Source organism: Chiloscyllium punctatum, chromosome 39 (assembly GCF_047496795.1).
Source record: "Chiloscyllium punctatum isolate Juve2018m chromosome 39, sChiPun1.3, whole genome shotgun sequence".
In the NCBI taxonomy this organism is placed as follows: domain Eukaryota; kingdom Metazoa; phylum Chordata; class Chondrichthyes; order Orectolobiformes; family Hemiscylliidae; genus Chiloscyllium; species Chiloscyllium punctatum.
The window spans coordinates 41134269-41153597 of record NC_092777.1 but is presented as its reverse complement, the minus strand read 5'-3'; the positions used below and the strand labels follow the sequence as shown (position 1 = coordinate 41153597).

The 19329-nt window shown below is 39.5% G+C and overlaps 1 protein-coding gene across 2 annotated transcripts in view; it reads left to right on the top strand.

Annotated features, from left to right (window-relative positions):
* Positions 1-16286, top strand: part of LOC140463972 (monocarboxylate transporter 4-like) — a 50472-nt gene extending 34186 nt beyond the window's left edge. For both annotated transcript variants that reach the window (XM_072558514.1, XM_072558515.1), the window contains exons 3-5: positions 5714-5857; positions 6993-7772; positions 8417-16286. In XM_072558514.1, the coding sequence (XP_072414615.1) occupies positions 5714-5857; positions 6993-7772; positions 8417-8691 (1199 nt within the window). In that variant the 3' untranslated portion in view covers positions 8692-16286. The remainder of the gene's footprint in view (positions 1-5713; positions 5858-6992; positions 7773-8416) is intronic.
* Positions 16287-19329: the final 3043 nt, after the last annotated feature.

Here is a 19329-nt window from a genome sequence, read left to right as displayed (position 1 = left end):
ACAAATGTACCAATTTCCTTTTTCCTCCATTGTACCTCTGCTATCAATGTTTTTAGATAACACATTTCTCTGAAGTGTTTAGGAAACAAGTTTAACACAATTGTTAAATATTTCCAAAATAAGTGCTGATACAAGGTCATTTAGCATAGAGACATGGAGATGTATAGCATGGAAACAGACTCTTCATCCATGCTGACCAGTTATCCTAAATTAATCTAGTCCCATTTGCCAGTACCTGGCCCCTCTAAATCCTTACTATTCATATACCCCTTCAGATGCCTTTTAAATGTTGTAAGTGTACCAGCCTCCACCACTTCCATATGCGCACCGCCCTCTGCGTGAAAAGATTGCCCCTTAGGTCCCTTTTAAATCTTTCCCCTCTTATCCTTTGCCTATGCCCTCTAGTTCTGGACTCCCTCACCCCAGGGAAAATACCTTGTCTATTTATCCTATCCATTCCCCTCACAATTTGATAAACTCCTACATGGTCATCCCTCAGCCTCTGACCTTATAGATCATGCCATCATGATTTTATAAACCTCTATAAGGTCACCCCTCAGCTTCCGATGCTCCAGGGAAAACACCCCCAGCCTATTCAACCTCTCCCTATAGCTCAAAACCCGGCAACATCCTTGTAAATCTTTCCTGAACCCTTTCAAGTGTCACAACATCCTTCCCACTTGATTAAGCATGGGAAAACTGTCTTAAGATTCTTACTTTTAAAGGTTATTCAACAATTTCCAAGATGGAGGAAGAGTTGGATGGGGCATGTATTATTTTCCATTACTTTGAATATGGCTATAGCTTCCTTCAGGCCAGTCCTCAATATGAGATAATTTCTAATTGTAGACAAAAGACAGTGCTATTGTATGCTTCTGGTGCAGTGAAAGTGTAAAAGTAAAACCCTGTACAATATCCGCCTTTAAGGCATTAATTGTAATTAATTTGTGACCACCAAACATGAAGTGCCAATATCCACTGGTGGTCTTGGACATTTGTAATCTATTTCCTCAGATAGAAACCTGCTCTTTAAAGGAGATTTTTTGGCATGTATTAGTGAGCTCTGAGTCGTGACTTTATATCCGTACAACTCAGGAACAACACTATTAGCTTTACCATTCTGTAGCACCTTTGCTGATGAATCTACAATTTTGCTTTGAGTGATCGTTCATTTAAATCAGGGAATTTTATTTATTCTGGGATTATTGCACTGCAATTTTAACTTTAAATGTATGCTTGTTTTATCAATCTTGTCAAATCCATTAGAGAATTCAACTACTATTTGGACTTTTACATGGAGTCATAGAGATGTACAGTACAGAAACAGACCCTTTGGTCCGACTCGGTATGCTGACAGATATCCCAACCTAATCTACTCCCATTTGCCAGCATGGCCCATATCCCACTAAACCCTTCCTATTCATATACCCATCCAGATGCCTTTTAAATGCTGCAATTGTACCAGTATCCACCACTTCCTCTGGCAGCTCATTCAGACACATACCACCCTCTGTGTGAAAATTTTGCCCCTTAGGTCCCTTTTATATCTTTCCCACTCACCTTAAACCTATGCCCTCAAGCTTTAGACTCCACCACCCCAGGGAAAGGACTTTGTCTATTTATCATATCCATGCCCCTCATGATTTTATAAACCTCTGTAAGGTCAGCCCTCAGCCTCCAATGTTCCAGGGAAAATGGTCTCCCCCAGCCTGTTCAGCCCCTCCCTATAGCTCAAATCCTCTTGCCCTGGCAACATCCTTGTAAATCTTTTCTGAACCCTTTCAAGTTTCACAACATCCTTCTGATAGGAAGGAGACCAGAATTGCATGCAATATTCCAAAAGTGACCTAACCAATGACCTCCCAACTCCTATACTCAGTACCCTGACCAATAAAGGAAAACATACCAAATGTCTTCACTATCCTATCTACCTGTGACACCACTTTCAAGGAACTATGAACCTGCACCCCAAGGTCTCTTTGTTCAGCAACACTCCCCAGGACCTTACCATTAAGTTATAAGTCCTGCTCTGACATCTCAGATTCTGGGTAAGTAAATGAATAAGAAACACTTGCTTGCACAGTGGCAAGTGTCATGTATTTTGTCTTGTTATCAAGCTGGCAATGAACAACTTTCTGGAACAGGAAAAGGCCACAGTATTCCTTCTGTTGCTACCAGCAATGGTATTTGTCATATGGCTACTTCAAATAATTAAACTCAATAGAAATTATCTGAATCTGTCTTTCTAATTGTGGTGGTTGAAGACCAAGGACCTAGCACCCCCTAGTCTTGAAATAGTTGTCAGTGTGCAATGTTGTGTGGAAGATGCAATTTCAACATGAGAAGTGTGGAAGGCAGCCCCCAATACTGCTCCACTATTCAGTAAGATCAGCTCTACCTTGCTGCACTGTCTGCATATTCATTTATTCAAGTATCCAAACATCAAACAACAAATTTACAGAATGTATTCCATGGTTGAGCATGCACAGCTCTAAGGTGTAAGAAAATTTTACATTTCTCCTCATAGAGTCATGGAGTCATAGAGATGTACAGCACAGAAACAACCCTCCGGTCCAACCAGTCCATGCCGACCAGATATCCCAAACTAATCTAATCCCATTCGCTAGCATTTGGCCCATATCCCTCCAAACCCTTCCTATTCATATACCCATCCAGATGCCTTTTAAATGTTGTAATTGTACCAGTCTCCACCACTTCCTCTGGCAGCTCATTCCATGCACGAACCACCCTCTGTGTGAAAAAGATGCCACTTAGGTCGCTTTTATATCTTTCTCCTACCACCCTAAACCTTTGCCATTCTAGTCTGGACTCTCCAACCCCAGGGGAAAGACTTTGTTTATTTATCCTATCCATGCTCCTCATGATTATATAAACCTCTATAAGGTCACCCCTCAGCTTCCAACACCCCAGAGAAAATAGTCCCAGGCTATTCAGCCTCTCCCTGTAGCTCAAAGGAAGGAGACCAGAATTGCATGCAGTATTCCAAAAGTGGCCTAACCAATGTCCTCTACAGCCACAACATGACATCCCAATTCCTATACTCACTTCCTATACTCAATTCCTATACTCAATTCCTATGCTCACACTGAGCCACTGTGAAACCCCAATGCTCTGACCAATAAAGGAAAGCATACCAAATGTCTTCTTCGCTATCCTATCTACTTGTGACTCCATTTTCAACAAACTATGAACCTGCACTCCAAGGTCTCTTTGTTCAGCTACACTCCCCAAGATGTTACCATTAAATGTATAAGTCCTGTTCTGATTTGCTTTTCCAAAATGCAGCACCTCGTATTTATCTGAATTAAACTCCATCTGTCACTTCTCAGCCCATTGGCCCATTTGATTAAGATCCTCTTGTAATCTGAGGTAACCTTCGCTGTCCACTACACCTCCAATTTTGGCGTCATCTGCGAACTCGGTCTCCTTTTATCTGAGACTGTGACCCTTAGTCTAAACTGTCTAGCTTACCATGCTTCAGTTAGACACTTCATTATTAAACTCTTGGGAATGTAATCATAGAAATTTTACACTGACTTTGAGTGCTTGGCTGCTAGGAAATTATCACTGTGTTCAGGAAATGAATCATTAATCTGAATAAAAATTACACAAATGATCATAGCTATTGCAAATAGCTATCTACTCAAAGTCTCCTCATTGGGCAATATTCCTCATCACATTAACAGTCTAGTGTGCCTTTGTGACCCTCCCTCCTAAGGCAAACATCCTCCCTGGGAAAGATTCTGAAAGTAAACACTATTCTGGCATGTTTTCTGAATTAGGCCCTGCATAATCTTTGTAAAATTTCTTGTGTTCTCTAATCTCTTTGTAATAAAAGGTAATGTGCTGCTTGCATGCTTTACTTGCATGCTTACTTTTTATGATTCATGTCTGAGCACCCCCAAGCCACTCTGAATGCCAGAATTTCCCAGCTGTTCTGCATTTTAAAAAAAAGTTTTTTTTCTCTGCTTTCTCATCCATAATAAATAGCATACTTCTCCACATTATGTTCTACTATCATTTTCTCGCCAAACGCAATGAAACTTCTGATATCCATTTGCAGCCATCTTACAGTTTACATTCCCACCTAATTTGTATTGTCAGCAAACTCAGATATATGACACATGATCTCCCCATCTGAACTCTTGATATAAAGTGTAAATAGCTGAGGCCTAACTAATCTGCAGATGTCAGACATTACCTTTTGTGAGAGTCCACGTCTTCTGAGGTGCATTGGAAGTGCTGATACTTTGCCTATGGACTAAATACTGTGGTTGTTGTTGCGTTAAAATTGGATCTCTGTGCCCATGTGACTGTACTGGGGAGAGGGTTATGGTTGAGGAGAAGGCAGCTGCTGTTGCTGTTGGTATTGCTCCTGTTTCTGTTGGTACTATTGTTTTTGCTATTGCTGCTCCTCTTGTTCCTCAACAGAGATCCAGGTAGAGCAGCATAATCTGCTTCCAACCTGTAGTGAAGGCTGACAGCTGAGAATTGCAGCTTAGGGTGAGTTCACGTCCAAGAAGTTGGCAATCAATTGTCAAGCAGAGAATGCAGACTCTTAGAAGAAGGGCTGTGAGCTCCAGCCTCTCTCACATGGGCATGGCAGAAAGTCTTCATTGTTTTGAAGACATCCCAGCCAGTACACAGACTACCCTCTGAGTTCTCCTCTGATTGATCCTGGCAAATTCCATGCACACAACCATTGTGTGGATTAAATCTCAAGTTCAGTGGGACTTTTGACCTCTAGCCCTTTATAGGAAGTCCTGGTTGCTTGCAAACCTATGTAGGCTAAATCCAGAAGTGGGTAGGATCATGTGAGTTCCCATCTCAATGCCACGATTTGAGTCTGTAATCCCACATGCATTAGAATACCACACCCTTCCCCCCCCAACACCCCCCATTCCCAGCCATTCTCCTCTACTTTAACCCCAGCAGCTGGAATTCTGCCCTTTATTTCTCTTTCATTGTACCAACTTTGATACTGTATTCACCTACTTTAATATGCTGTCAATTTTCCCATCCTCAGCCTGATTGACGAAGGAGATAACTTGTTGGATGGCTTATATTTCTGTCTCCACCATTGTCATCTCAGACTCTGGAAAATCTAAACTACTGTTAAATTCAAGTCTGAAGCTTAAGATTACAGAAAGTCAATACACATGTTGTGCGTTGTGAAAATACTGTATAAAGTAAAGCATTGCTTTTCATATTCTTGCTTATTGATCCTTTTTCTTTCTTGTGCTGTCAATCACTCTTTCACTTCTTACTGTAGTTTATAAACACTGTAAATTATTCTTAAGGACTTTAAAATTCCAAAACTTGTTCCTTTTTCCAGTAATAACAAGCTGTTGAAGCTAAAGCTTAGCATTAAACTTAAACTTATAATCATTGCAGCTTGAAATGTTCCTTTCATTCTTGGTGGTCATACTATGGAATTGCTCTTTGCCCTTAACCTAGGTTAATAAATGTCCTTGTTACACAATTGAGCAGGTGAATGTTTGGTGAAATATATTGTTTACAATCAAGTATTTAAGTTTGTAACTCTGTAATGCTGGGTAACAGATTTTTGATTTGCATTTGAGTTTTGCTGTGGTGTCAAAGTCTTCTACAAAAGACTAAACTGAGTCTTTGAAAGTTCTTCATTCTCCAGTAGTCAGCTGAGCAATTTTCTTCCTCCTGTCTTTTAATGCAGGGCCTTTGTGCAGTATTTTGGTGAATCGCTTTGGCTGTCGTCCTGTCATGATGGTAGGTGGCCTGTTTGCATCAGGAGGTATGATCCTTGCCTCATTGTGCACCAGCATCATCCAGCTCTATTTGACTGCTGGAGTTATCACTGGTAAGGAACAACGGTCATTTTTAAAAAAAAGTACTCCTGGAAATCTGAAATAAAACAGAGAATGCTGGACACACCCAGCAGTTTGGAGAGATAAGCAATTATCTGTGGAGAGATAAGCAAATTTAGCCTCTCAGGCTATCTGTCAGTTCTAGCAAAGCTCAACACGATGAAATATTTAATTCTTCATAGTTGCTGCCAGACATGCTGAATAGTTCCAGTATTTTCTGTTTAATCTCTATAATAAAATGTGTTATGTCTCAAGTCACTACAACTCCTGATGGTTTCAGTACCTCAAATTACGTATGTGAAAGTGAAACTTTCTGAATGATATGGAAACTGTGTGATACCTGAAAAAGTACACGGTCTCTTTATTATACTGAAATTTTCAAGTTATTGTGGCTTTAATCAGTTTACATTTCAATGTCATAGAGATTCATATAATAATACAATTAATCCCAACCTCTTGCTCTTTCCCCGATAGCCTGGGAATATCTATTCAATACGTACTTGAAAAGAATTTCCTTTAGAAAATTATCATTGAAACTGTCTACGGTGTCTGCTTGAAATGCAGTACTATTAGTTTTAACTTGGCCATATTTTGAAAGTATCTTGCATGAACTTAACATCTAAAACTCTGCAGCCAGCAGCCTAATTTGCACCAAGTCTCTTTTCGCCCAGCAGCCCATGCTCTTTGACATGCATGGGTTCCTAGTTTGCTAATGCCTCAATTTTAAAAGTCTCATCCTATTTTTCAAATTTTTCCATATGCCCCTCTCTTATTTTGCTAACCTCCTTGAGCTATACAATCCTTTGAGTTCTCTGTCTTCCAACTCCGTTCTCCTGCGTCTCCCGAATTCTAACCTTTCCACCATCAGCTATGTTTTCTATAACCTGGGTGCTGGAGTTCCCTTTCCAATTATCTCCACCACTCCTTCTTTTTGAAACTCTTTTTTTTTCCCAACGTTTTTGTCATTTGTCATGTTTTTTGGTGTCAAATTGTGTTTGAGAGTGCTCCCCTGAAATAGCTTGGGACCTATGTTTTGGTTTTAATTCATTATTTAACTGCAAACAGAGCCTTATCTTTTTTTAAAAAAAATACTTAACCAATGGAATCACCTTTTTGTTTCCATTGCAGGTCTTGGTCTGGCCTTGAACTTTCAACCATCTCTTATCATGGTAAACCGCTACTTTGACAAGCGTCGCCCATTGGCAAATGGCTTATCTGCAGCTGGGAGTCCCGTGTTCCTGTGTTGCCTCTCTCCATTAGGTCAGATCCTGTCTAAAGTTTATGGATGGCGAGGAGGTTTCCTCATTCTTGGGGGTTTGCTGCTGAACTGCTGTGCATGTGCAGCCCTGATGAGGCCCTTGAAACCAAGTCGTAAAGAAAAGGAAATGATAGAGCAAGCAAAGAAAACAGAGGTGCACAAGAAGAAAAAGCAACTTCTGGATTTCACAGTCTTTAGGGATCGAGGATTCCTGATATACACAGTAGCAGCTTCCATCATGGTCTTTGGTCTCTTTGTTCCTCCTGTGTTCATAGTCAACTATGCAAAAGATACAGGAGTACCAGATACAGATGCTGCTTTCTTGCTGACTATCTTGGGTTTTGTTGATATATTTGCTCGACCTCTTAGTGGTATTGTTGCAGGGTTGAAGGTGGTCCGGCCTCGCTGTGTGTATCTTTTCAGCTTTGCTATGATTTTCAATGGAATTACTGATCTAGGAGGCTCCTTCGCTCGTGATTATGTTGGTCTGACGGTGTTTTGCATTTTCTTTGGAATGTCCTATGGAATGGTCGGAGCACTGCAGTTTGAGGTCTTGATGGCGATCGTTGGAACTGAGAGGTTCTCCAGTGCCATTGGACTTGTGTTGCTGATTGAAGCCATGGCTGTCTTAGTTGGTCCTCCAGGAGCAGGTAAGGGAGAGATGGTGTGTGTTTGTGTACACAATTATGTTTGTGGAAGGAGACTTGCTTGAGTTTTCTCTATAGCATAGATGTAAAAGCCTTACAAAAACATGACATGTACATTGTCAATTATCATTTGAAACACTGAGGTTTTCATTGGGATTATACATTTGAACTGACACAGTCAGCAGTGGTGCCTCTTTAGTGCATTAACCAAAGCAATTGACATTAAAAAAATTGGTATTTAGAGTTACAGATGTCTGACTTCTTTTAGAGAAAAAGCCAGGAGTTCTTGTACCTGTTATGGCAAAAGAAAATTAGTTATGTTCTTGCAAACTATTATTTTCCAAACCCATACTCGCCATCACCATGTTCCCAAATACAATCTAGGAGAGTTAAATGATCTTGTTTCTGACAGCCTTCCCGAGTGGGGTTTCAAACATGATTTTCCTGTAACTGGCCAAAAGAAGTGAACTTTCGGCCATTCATGGGTTGCTGTAGTGTATCTGTTTACCTCTTGGAGTTGCAGCAAAATGGGCTTTTTCCAGGGTAGAGTGTAATAAGTTTTGGCCTGAATGATGTGATCTGCTCATGTTGATTGGGTTGCAAAAGATAAATATATTGAATTAGTGTTCATTTTGTATTTGCTACAGGAAAATTGTTTGATGCTACCAAGAATTTCAAGTATGTTTTCTACTTGGCTGGATGTGAAGTAGTCCTGTCTGCCATTGTACTGGCTCTTGGAAACTTCTTTTGTTTACGTAAACGTAAACCTGAGTCCCCTGTAAAAGAGCAAAAGGAAAATGTGGAAGAAGGAGAAAGACCAAAGGAACCGGAAGCAGTGGATTCCATAGAGGTGGAGCAATTCTTAAAAGATGAGACTGGAAAAAATGGTGAAATTTTACCCACACCAGAAACGAGTGTATGAGGTTTTCAGTGAAGGAAGAAACAGAATGTTTACAAAAGGTCAAGAGAAACAAGTTTTGTGTATTTATTTAGAAATGTGAGGAATCTCCATGTATAATGGTAAGAGTAGTCTATTGTGCAGAATATTATTGTGATTTGTTTCTGTTTAAATTGCTGCCTTGCATTTGTCATACATGTGTGTCTTTCACAAAGGTTTTTTTTTGAATGTAAAGGTATCAGTTGAAATTATAGGGATGCTTTAAGGACGTTCTGAAAAATCAAATCTATGAATTAGAATTCCATAAAATAGGAAGGAGGTAGGATGCACACAGTAGTTTCAGGTAACCACACAATTAGTGACAGCAGTACATCTGCAGTCTAGCTTACAGTATTGGTCACCAGATGGTAGTTTCCACAACTTGTAGGAGTGGCAGATACTCGCAAATAGTGATTCAGCAAGTATTAAATATTTTTAAGGAGAATTTCAGCACCTACATCAGTTGTAGCTCCATATTTATTAATACTGTTGAGTTTTAAATGTAAACTTCCATTGTCTACATTTAATAACAATTAAGAAGGTAGCCAAGTTGCTAGTATGTAGTGAACTTAAAAGGTTATGAGTTAAAATTTTGACTTTTTTTTCAAACCTGATAGTTGTTGGTATTGACCTGATGTAAATTGATCCAACTATGATTCAAATAATTTAGTACACAAAGCTAACAACCCATACTGCATAAAGTAGAAAAGATCATTCTGTTTCTTACCAAATTATGTAAGCGTGACTAAATAACTATTTTAAATGGATGCTTCATGGGGATTGTAAAATAGTAGCCTTTTGTCCTTAAAAGATTACACCTGATAGTAACCTATTAGATGAGGTGCTCAACAGACAGAGAGCTCAAATCAATGTTTCAATATGGACTGTCCTGATGCTTGAATACACTGCAGTATTTTGTTAGTAAAGGCAATTCTAACTTAATTGATTACATTATTAAATAAATTGGAAGAGCCATGGTTTTTACTAATATTCATCAACAGACATCAATTTTGTGGTATCACTATGTTCTCAGAAAGAAGACTGCTTTATCTGAGTTCACTTCAGTAGTGTTCTTGATTTCTACATAACTCCTAATTAAACCGTTTCACTTTATATACTAAGATTATTGGTTATGTTGCAACAGTTCAACATAGCCAGATTATCAGTGTCCAAACCAGAGTTCATATCAACTTTAAATATGGAATCAAGGAGACCAAACCTCATAAAAAAAACAATTCCAATTGATTGATGATGAATCTTAATGAGGACACAGCCAGGTTCATTAGTCACCCAATAAGGGAACTCTTTAAAGCTTGCTTATGTATCATAAATGTATTGGCCATATAACCGACAGAATTGTGTATTGCCAAGGAAGAAACAAATAGATTGAAAATACCATCCTGGTGAGATTAAACATGGTGTGAGGCTTACAGATAGGCACTTGCCTCAAATTGCTTGTCAAAATCCTGATTAACCAAAAGGTGGAAAATAAACAAAGTCTGAACCTAGGATGAGGATCTGCAATGGCCTAGATATGCCTAATATTGTACAGGTACACAATTCTTTATCCAAAATCATCGGGACCAGCTGTTTTTCAGAATTTTTCAAATTTCAGAACAAATGTAGTGCCACCTGTAGGGTCCAGGGCAGCACCCCGTAATCAAACATCAATACTGCAGCAAAAACATATCAATACTCAACACTAAGTGGGATAAATAAAAACTAGAAATACTACTAGAGTTTCTTTATACAGTAAAACACTGGTAAATGAAATACTTAAGACCATAAATATTTGAGGACATTTTATTTCCAGAAAAAGCATTCCAAGAAAAACATTCAGTAAAACTTCAACACACAGAGCTTCAGCACTAAGGCAGACGGCGTTATCTGTCTCATTAACATAGGTTAACAATCTCTCTTTAATTGAGTAAATTGCCATAATCTCTTGCTCACTGATAAACGAATGTTGTTCAAGGCCAGCAATTAACTGATCACACATTTTCACCATATTGTCAATGGGGACTTTTTCACCTGGGTTCACTAGCTCATCATCATCATCACTACTAACTCATGCTTATCTGTATTAAATACAGACTTCAGTAATTTTCCCATCACTCAAGGAATGAACGACAGGTGTATCGTTGTCAATGTTCAACATGTCTTCAATGTCAGCTTCCTGTAATTTATTTACACTTGCATCCGATAAACTTTGTGCATAAGTTACCGGGTTTGCGATCATCTTTTTCTCATCAGTGACACAAAATCCTTCAAATCCTTCTGTAGGTTCACTTCCATCAAACGTCACTGTCGGCCACAGTCTTCGTCAAGTATTTGTTAATGTTGATTTATCAATATCCTTCCAAACATTAGCAACCGCGTAAATGGCATCCTTAACACTAAACTCTTTCAGGAAGTCTTGGATTCCGACCCCTCTCTGTTGACTGCAGCAAGCATACAGTTTAAAAAAATAGTCTTTATACTTGCTCTTCATGGAGCGTAAAATTCCTTGGTCACAAGGCTGTAGTACAAATGTCACATTAGGGGGGCAAGTAAACACCGAAAACATTACTTTTCACAAGAAGTTTGGCAGGGGGATGTGCGGAGTAGTTGTCTGGGAACACTAACATTTTACAGTTTTCTTCCAGTCCAGCTCGCCTGCAATGAGGTCGTGCCACTGATACAAAGTGGTTACTGAACCAGTCAAAAAATATTTCTCGGGTTACCCATGCTTTCTTGTTTGCATAATGATACACAAGCAAATTGTGTACCCTTTCAGACATCTCGGATGTTTGCTTTTTCCAATCGCAACTGACTTCACCTAGTGTGAGCCCGCAGCATTGGCATACCCCAAGAATAGTTAACCTGTCCTTAGTATCCTTAAAATCTTTAGTGCTCTCTCATCAGCCATTGTTAATGTTTTTCTCGGGACATAGCGCCAGTAGAGAGCTGTTTCATCAGCATCGTAAATTTGTTCAGGATTAAGGCTTCTGTCAGATATTATCTTGGCAAATTTGTCAATATAATTTTCAGGTGCTTCATTGCCAGCAGAAGCCTTTTCACCAGATTTTCAGATATTTTACATCATGATGGTTCTTTAATTTCTGCAGCCAACCTTCTGAATATTGACACTCGCCTTCAGTGTTCAGTCCTTTATGATATTTTCGAGCTTGTTTCATGACCAGCAAACCAGTCAGTGGCATATGTTCACTTCTCTGTCGTCGAATCCACTCCATCAACATGGTTAAAATCTTCATTTTTTTGCCCTATGCAGTGTTTTCCTATTTTTCATTAATGTTACCATAAAACTTCAGTAACTTGCCTTTCTGTTTCTTTAAATCACATACAATGGTCGTTCCAACACCATATTCTTCAATAAGACGCTACACAGACACACCACGATCAAGCTTCTAAAATATCTCCACTTTTCTGTGTTATTGATAACGTTAGATGCTTCCTTTTTTTAAATTATTGTTACGCATAGGTGGATCAGCAGCTCTTTTGGGCATTTTCACAGACATTAAACACAGTGAAAAAAAATACACAATTGACACCTGCCAGTGCTGGGCCGCACAGCCACATGGGTCAAGTAGGATTGGACTTCGCACGCCAAACCAGCCTTATTATGCAGACATGACTGATGCTCCACACGCCACGAAAAGACTTCGGATTTCAGAACTTTTCGGATTTTGGAATTTCAGATAAAGGATTGTGTACCTGTTCTAGCAAAAAGATAGTTTCAGAGATAATGTATAACAGATTTCAAGACTTTAAATAATTGTCTCCCCACCAGCACATCTCCATTGCAAAAACTGCTGCATGGATTTTGACTTCAGTGGGATGTAAGACTGATGGGAATGCATTTCTGGCCATTATTCAACCTGTCTCATTTTAATTGCTTTTAGCTTTAATGCATAATCACTGATGTGCCACCTACCATTTTTGCATTCATACTGAAGTTGAATTTCGCCTCCATTCCAACCAGATTCTTCTAAACGACTGCACTGTCAGTAATTGTATTGCAGGCTTGACTAAATGACTGCTGAGATACATTTAAATGGAAGTTAATGAAATGGCTAACAAAATACTCGCAATTTTATCTATGCTTGTCACAACAGAGCAACTGTGGACACCATTACTGGGTTATTCAAGTGCGTCTTTACCAGCATGGAAGAAAATTTAAGATTTTATAGATGCAAATAATTACAATAACAAAGGTAGATTTGAATTTGGAAGATTCTTCATTGCTATCTCTAATGAACCAATGCATGAGGGTTTAGATTTGCAACTTTCCTAGGGAAATTATTCAGTTCGGTTTCAGGTTCTTTAATGGGCACTTGACCTGCAATACAGAATACTGCCTGGGAATTAAGTTGAAAATCTAGCCCTTTGTGTCTCTTACACACTTTGAGGACTACCTGAACATTTCTGCACTGTGTTCTTTTAATATGAAGTGTCTGTGTAGAATATTTGATATATCTTAAGCTATTATTTTTAATACCTGTTTGTTTTTGTTATCATCTGATCATTCGTAACCATCTCTTTTCCTGCATAAACCTAGTGAAAACATTTCATTAACTGAATGCTTCAGTTTTACCCCCAGCATTTTCTTTTCTCTGAATTTTGCTTTTTTTTAAATTAAAAAGTCTGTGATGCTTTTTGCCAATGAAGTTCTATAGGATCCTATTCCACAGATTGGAAAATGTATCCATTTCAAGTTAGATATGTTCGTGTTTTCACTTCAGTGTGATCGCAAAACTGGTATTACCAGATTGTATGTCCTGTGCATGGCACACCCTGTGGTTTCCACTAAGTTTGCTGGTAAGCAATTCATGATACACAGTTAGTGTATCGTCCAAGCTCAGAGTTCAGAGTCTTGTCACATTCTGGCATTTTTAAGAATTGTGCAAATCGTAGGGTAGGGTCTCTGCCTCCTGAGCCAGAGGATCTGGGTTCAAGTCTCATTGAAGGACTGGTGGCCATGGAAGGAGTGTTTGTGACATGGCCAAACAAAGGGATGCATGTGGACTATAGATAATTATGCATTGCCTGCACAAATCACATTTGACAGATTTTACATAAACTGGTTCAAAAGGTCCTCTATTTATTGATTTTGGAGAACCACAAGAAGATCAATTTTTGGTGAAGTATATCCTGTAGTATATTTGGTTTATTTTGGTTAGTTATGCTAGATAAGTGAGTCATTTTCAGTTGTTGATTATTTCCTTAACATGACAGTTCTTACATCAGAGGATTCCATAATCTCTGGTCTGTTTTTTTAAAACAAAAGCTTTCTACAATGTTTGAAGGGTTGAACCAGATGAAGGGGACATTGTCTACTTTTTGCAAATCATTATCCTTATAAGGAAAATAGAAAGGAGGTTTACCATGGCAGCTTGGGTCTGCACTTTAAGATATGGTGCAGGCCATCTTATCAGACAGAATTACTTCTTTTGCACATTGTGAGACTGTGACTAATAGGGTGAGAGATTAGCAATGATCTAAGATAGGTTGGCTGTTGTCAGTCATCCAGCAAGCTAGGGGCCACAATTATTCCATCTCTCCATGAAAGGGTGAAAAAAGCCAGAAATAACTACTGCCAGTCGTTCTTTTGTGACCACTGCAGGGAAGCTCTGTGGATGATATCATGGAAATCTACAGCCCTTCACCCCAATGAGGCTGCACCAATCAAATTTAACCACCTGACTATTTTAATCCCATTTTCTAGTACTTGGCCCAGTAACCCTGTATGCCTTGGCATCACAGTGTACATCTGAATACTTCCTAAGTGTTCTGAAGGATTTTGCCTGTACCACCCTTACCGGCAGTGAGTTCTACATTCCCACTATCCTCTGGGTGAGAAATAAATTTCCTCACATTCTGTCTAACCCTCCCTGCCCCTTACCTGCGCTCTGTGGTTTTGATCCCTCCACCTCGGGAAAATGTTTCTTCTGTCTATGCTCCTCCTAATATTTCCAACAGCCACCCCCCCCACCACTACTATCATCACCACCACCACCACCAAAATTCTTCTGTGCTCCAAGGGAAACAACCTCAATCTATCCAATCTCTCAGAGATCAGGGCAGAATTAGACTCTGCAGAATTAGACCTTTTCAATCTCAGAGCCTTTTGACTATGAGCTGTTATATGGAAGTTGAATCTATTGTACTGTACCCCAGGGAAATAAAGCACTTTCAGGATAGGAAGGAGAAGATGTGAGAAGACTGGGGTTAGAGCAATGCTCCAGTATCAGTGAAGTGATTTCTTGTTTGCTCCCATGGAAGGTGAAGAGAAATATTTCCCACTGTCGTCGTCCATAACACAAGTGTCAAGAGCATTGTGTTCAATTAAGATGAGTTATGTCTTTTTTTTTGTTTCCTGTTTAAAGTAAGATGGAATCCTCTTTTTAACATGTTACATAAACTGAGACAATGGAAAATACATAAATGGTGTCCTCAAAGGGTTGAAGCAATTCTGCAGAAAATCTCATTGAGAAAAAAGTAGTTTTTCGAATGCTGGGGGTTTCATTACATTCAAAGTATTTTTATAATGCAAGATTTCACCATGTGCGAGTAATTGTTGTTAACACAGACACTGGCCTTCTTTATATCCTCAAGGAGGTAACTAACCAAACATTTCAAATCTGGTGTCTGTCTGTAAACTCAGTGAATCTGTCATTTGTGTATTAATGTTCAATCTAACTGTGTCATGTGGCAGCAAGTTTTTGCCACGTTCCAGCTAACAAATTTAAAGGAGGTTCCCGTTACTACAGAATTTTATCATGTAAATGTATTTCTGATAACTTTATGGTTAAACCTAAAGACTGACTGAGCTGTTACTGCTTTGAGCCCATGGTCTGTATCTTAATTAGACCAGATGTGTTTGCAATAGAGGTTGTGGTTTCAATATGGGATTTCCAAGCCTGGGTCTTTGTATCTTTTAAGTACAATGATACAAATTGGGATGGGCAGGCATGGTTTGGCTTCTATGCACAAAAAACTTTGTAAATTGCAGAGTATGTCTATATGCAGTTACTCAGTAGCAAATATCCCACGTAATGATTTTACCTTAACGATTCTTATCATGAGCACTGTGCTTATTCTAAATATGTACACCATCTATTTTCAGGCTCAGGATATTTTCAAACTAATGAAATATCAGAACTGGGACTACTCCTTATAATCAAAAAGACCTGGGACTTGTGAATTTACTGTGTTTCATGTGTGTGTGCACGCATGTCTGTATGTATGCGTGTGTGTGTGTGCATAACTAAGAAATAACGTCACTTTGTTCAGGAATTATGAATGCTTGCTTGACCGCAAATAAGTATTTAGAAGCTGTACTAAGAAACATTGGTACTGTTCTACTCAAAACCCACATAGATCACAGTTTGATTTACATTGCAGCTTTATTCTATCTTAATGGTTTGATCTAATTGGGTTTTCACTGTTTAATCTGATTGTATGGATTTACTGTTATCTTTGCTGAAGTATTGCTATTTTTTGAAGTTTGAAGTGCTCCAAGTTCTATATTTTGTAGTTATATATACATGGTAGATTTGGATAAAAAAAAAGAAACTTTGTCTTCGTGTTCTGTATTTTAAATTAATCCTTCCAAGCCATTTGAACATAGTAAGAACAATATTCCAGTTCTCTACAGGTTGCTAACATAAGAACCTAAATTAAAGCAAGTGTGGGTCTATAGCCATTTTTGCCAAGTTTCCCGACTAGCAGTTTCGGAACTGAAATTGAGGCTAAAGTACTGGTATGCAAAGTACTGTACTCAATTCAAAGCACACAGTTACTTTAAGGAGCTTTCAGAAAGTAGACCAATGTATTGATGTGGAAAGCTTTTTATTTTCTTCAGCGATGCATTTACTACAATTTCCCTTGTGTAATAACTACTTTGGCTGGGAATTATGCCACTTTTTCACCTCTGCCAATATTCTTGGTTCTGAGATGACTTAATTGGCACCATACAAAGTGCTGAGCGTGGGTATTCTTTGTCAGGTTTTGTCCTGAATGCTTCAGTTTGGGAAGTGAGAGACCGCCAAGTCCAATAGCATTCAGTCTGCACCCATCACTTGTGCCTGGAGTCTGCATTCACAAACCAGTGGAATATATTCAGGAGTCAGGAGAGAACTGTCTTTGGCTTAATTGAACAGACTTAATTTGCCGCACAAGGACCATTACATAACATCTGAGCAGTTCTAATAGCCAAAAGTTAGTACAATTGAAAGCTTGAATTGAAATGGAAAGACCATAGACATTCTGCATTGTGTAGTTGCATCAAACAATTACATAGAATTACACAGCCATTCAGCCCAACCATTCCATGACAATATTGAGGAAAGTATGGTACAGTGGTATTGGCTGTACCTCTGAGCTAGGAAGCCTGGGTTCAAGTCCCACCAGCTGCAGAGGTATGTCATAACATGTATAAATAGACTTTTTTTAAAATTTAGAACTGTGTATTACGATGGTATTTAGTATGCACATGAGAATTTAGTCCTTAATCCCAAACTCCCCTTTCCTTCAAACATCTATCTCACTTATTAAATATTGGCGGGCTTTCATCTTCAGTTATTAATCCCAGTTGTGTAATCCACAACCTCATTAACACCTATTTGTGAATGTTAACATGCTCTCATTCGTCATATCTATCCCCCTCTGTCCACTTGCACCTTTTTAGTAATGTTTGGTTACTATGTGACCAGAAACGTGGCTCAATGCTAGTGTTCCTACCTGTGGGCCAGAAGCTTCGGGATTGAGTCCCTAGTCAGGACTTGTTGGTTGTGGAAGGTGCATTTGTAACGTGACCAAGCAGGTTGAAGGTCAGCCTGTAAATCCTCTCAGTGTGATCAGAGGGAGAGAATCACCTGGTCATCCTACAGAAGGCAATGGCCGTACTTTGCTCCTAAGTGTGTGCCATGGCCCAGTTCTCAGAAACCAGCAGAGGTGACAAGACAGATAGACCATATGACTGCAGAAACATGAAACAGATTTTAACACAGGTGTGATCAGTAGGGGAGCTAGAGAATAACAAATTAGGAAAATTTCCAAGTACATTGGGAAGCTGTCTCTAACCCACTGGCTTTGCAGAGGTGGAACATGAAGGTTGTCATTGTAAACATGTTAATGAGACTCATTTTAACCGGCTTTGCAGTGCAAACCCCACAAGAAGGGGAAAATATGTACATTTTATAGCTCTGCCTTTTGAGCAGGAGGTACACACACATTTCCCTCAACCCCCAAAAAGCCCACTGAGTCACTAAACAGTTCCCACACCCTCCTGCTTCCAGGACTGGAAACTGAGTGCATCAAACCTTGTGATGACGAGCAAAACCTTTCAAGAAGAAAGGACACTTGCTCTAAAGTAATGAATTCTAATACCTATGTAACCCATCCTGGTAAATATCCAACTGTATATTCACACACTGCAGTCACAAATCAACCAAGAATTCTGTACACTCAAGTGTACAATGACATAGATTTCTAACTTGAGTCTAGGGTTGTTGATCTCATAACCACAGGAAAGAGGTTTCACCTAGAAGACCAAGCATTTGAATAGGAACAGGAGTAGGCTATTCAGCCTCGGAGCCTGTTCCACCATTCAACGAGACAATGGTAGATCTGTGGCCTAATTCCATACACCTACCTTTGGCCCATATCAATTAATGTGGTTTTATTTTTTTATTAAAAAATTAGGACATGGGCATTGCTAGTAGGACTAGCATTCTTTATTATCCATCTCAAGTTGCCTTTGAGAAGGTGCTGAGCTTCCTTCTGTAGCAACTATAGCCCACATGCTGTATATTGACCTACAATGCCCTTGAGGAGGGAATTCCAGGATTTTGACACAGCACCGGTGAAGGAACGATGATATTTTTCCAAGTATGGATGATGATTGACTTGGAGGGGAACTTGCCTAGGAATACCTGCATCTGCCACCCTTGTCCTCCTGGATGGGAGTGGTTGTGGGTTTGGAAGGTGCTGTTTAAGAATCTTTGGATTTCTGCACTGCACCATGTAGATAGTACACACTGCAACTACTGAGCATCGGTGATGGAGGGAATGGATGCTTTTACATGCAGTGTCAATCAAGTGGGCTATTTTATCCTGGATGGTGTAAAGCTTTGAGTGTTGTTGGAGCTCTACCCATCCAGACAAATGGAGGTTAGTTCATCATGCTTCTCATTTGTCTCTTGTAGTTGGTGGACAGGCTTTGGGGACTCAGGAGGTGAGATTTTTGCTGTAGTATTCCAATGTCTGACCTGCTCTTGAAGCTACTGTCTTGTGGCAGTCGAATTGAGTTTCTGGTCAATAGTAACCCCAGAATGTTGACCTATTTCAGATTTGAAATTAACAACTGATCCAGTGTCCACTGCCATTTGCAGAAGAGAGTTCCAATCCTCTACCAGCCTTTGTGCTTCCTAACATCTCTCCTGAATGGTCTGGCCCTAATGTTTAGACTGTACCCCCTAGTTCTAGAATTGCCAGCCAGTGGAAATAGAGTTGAAAAATGTGGTGTAAGAAAAACACAGCAGGCCAGGCAGCGTCCGAGGAGCAGGAGAATCGGCATTTCGGGCATAAGCGCTTCTTCAGGAATGAGGCTGGTGTGCCAAG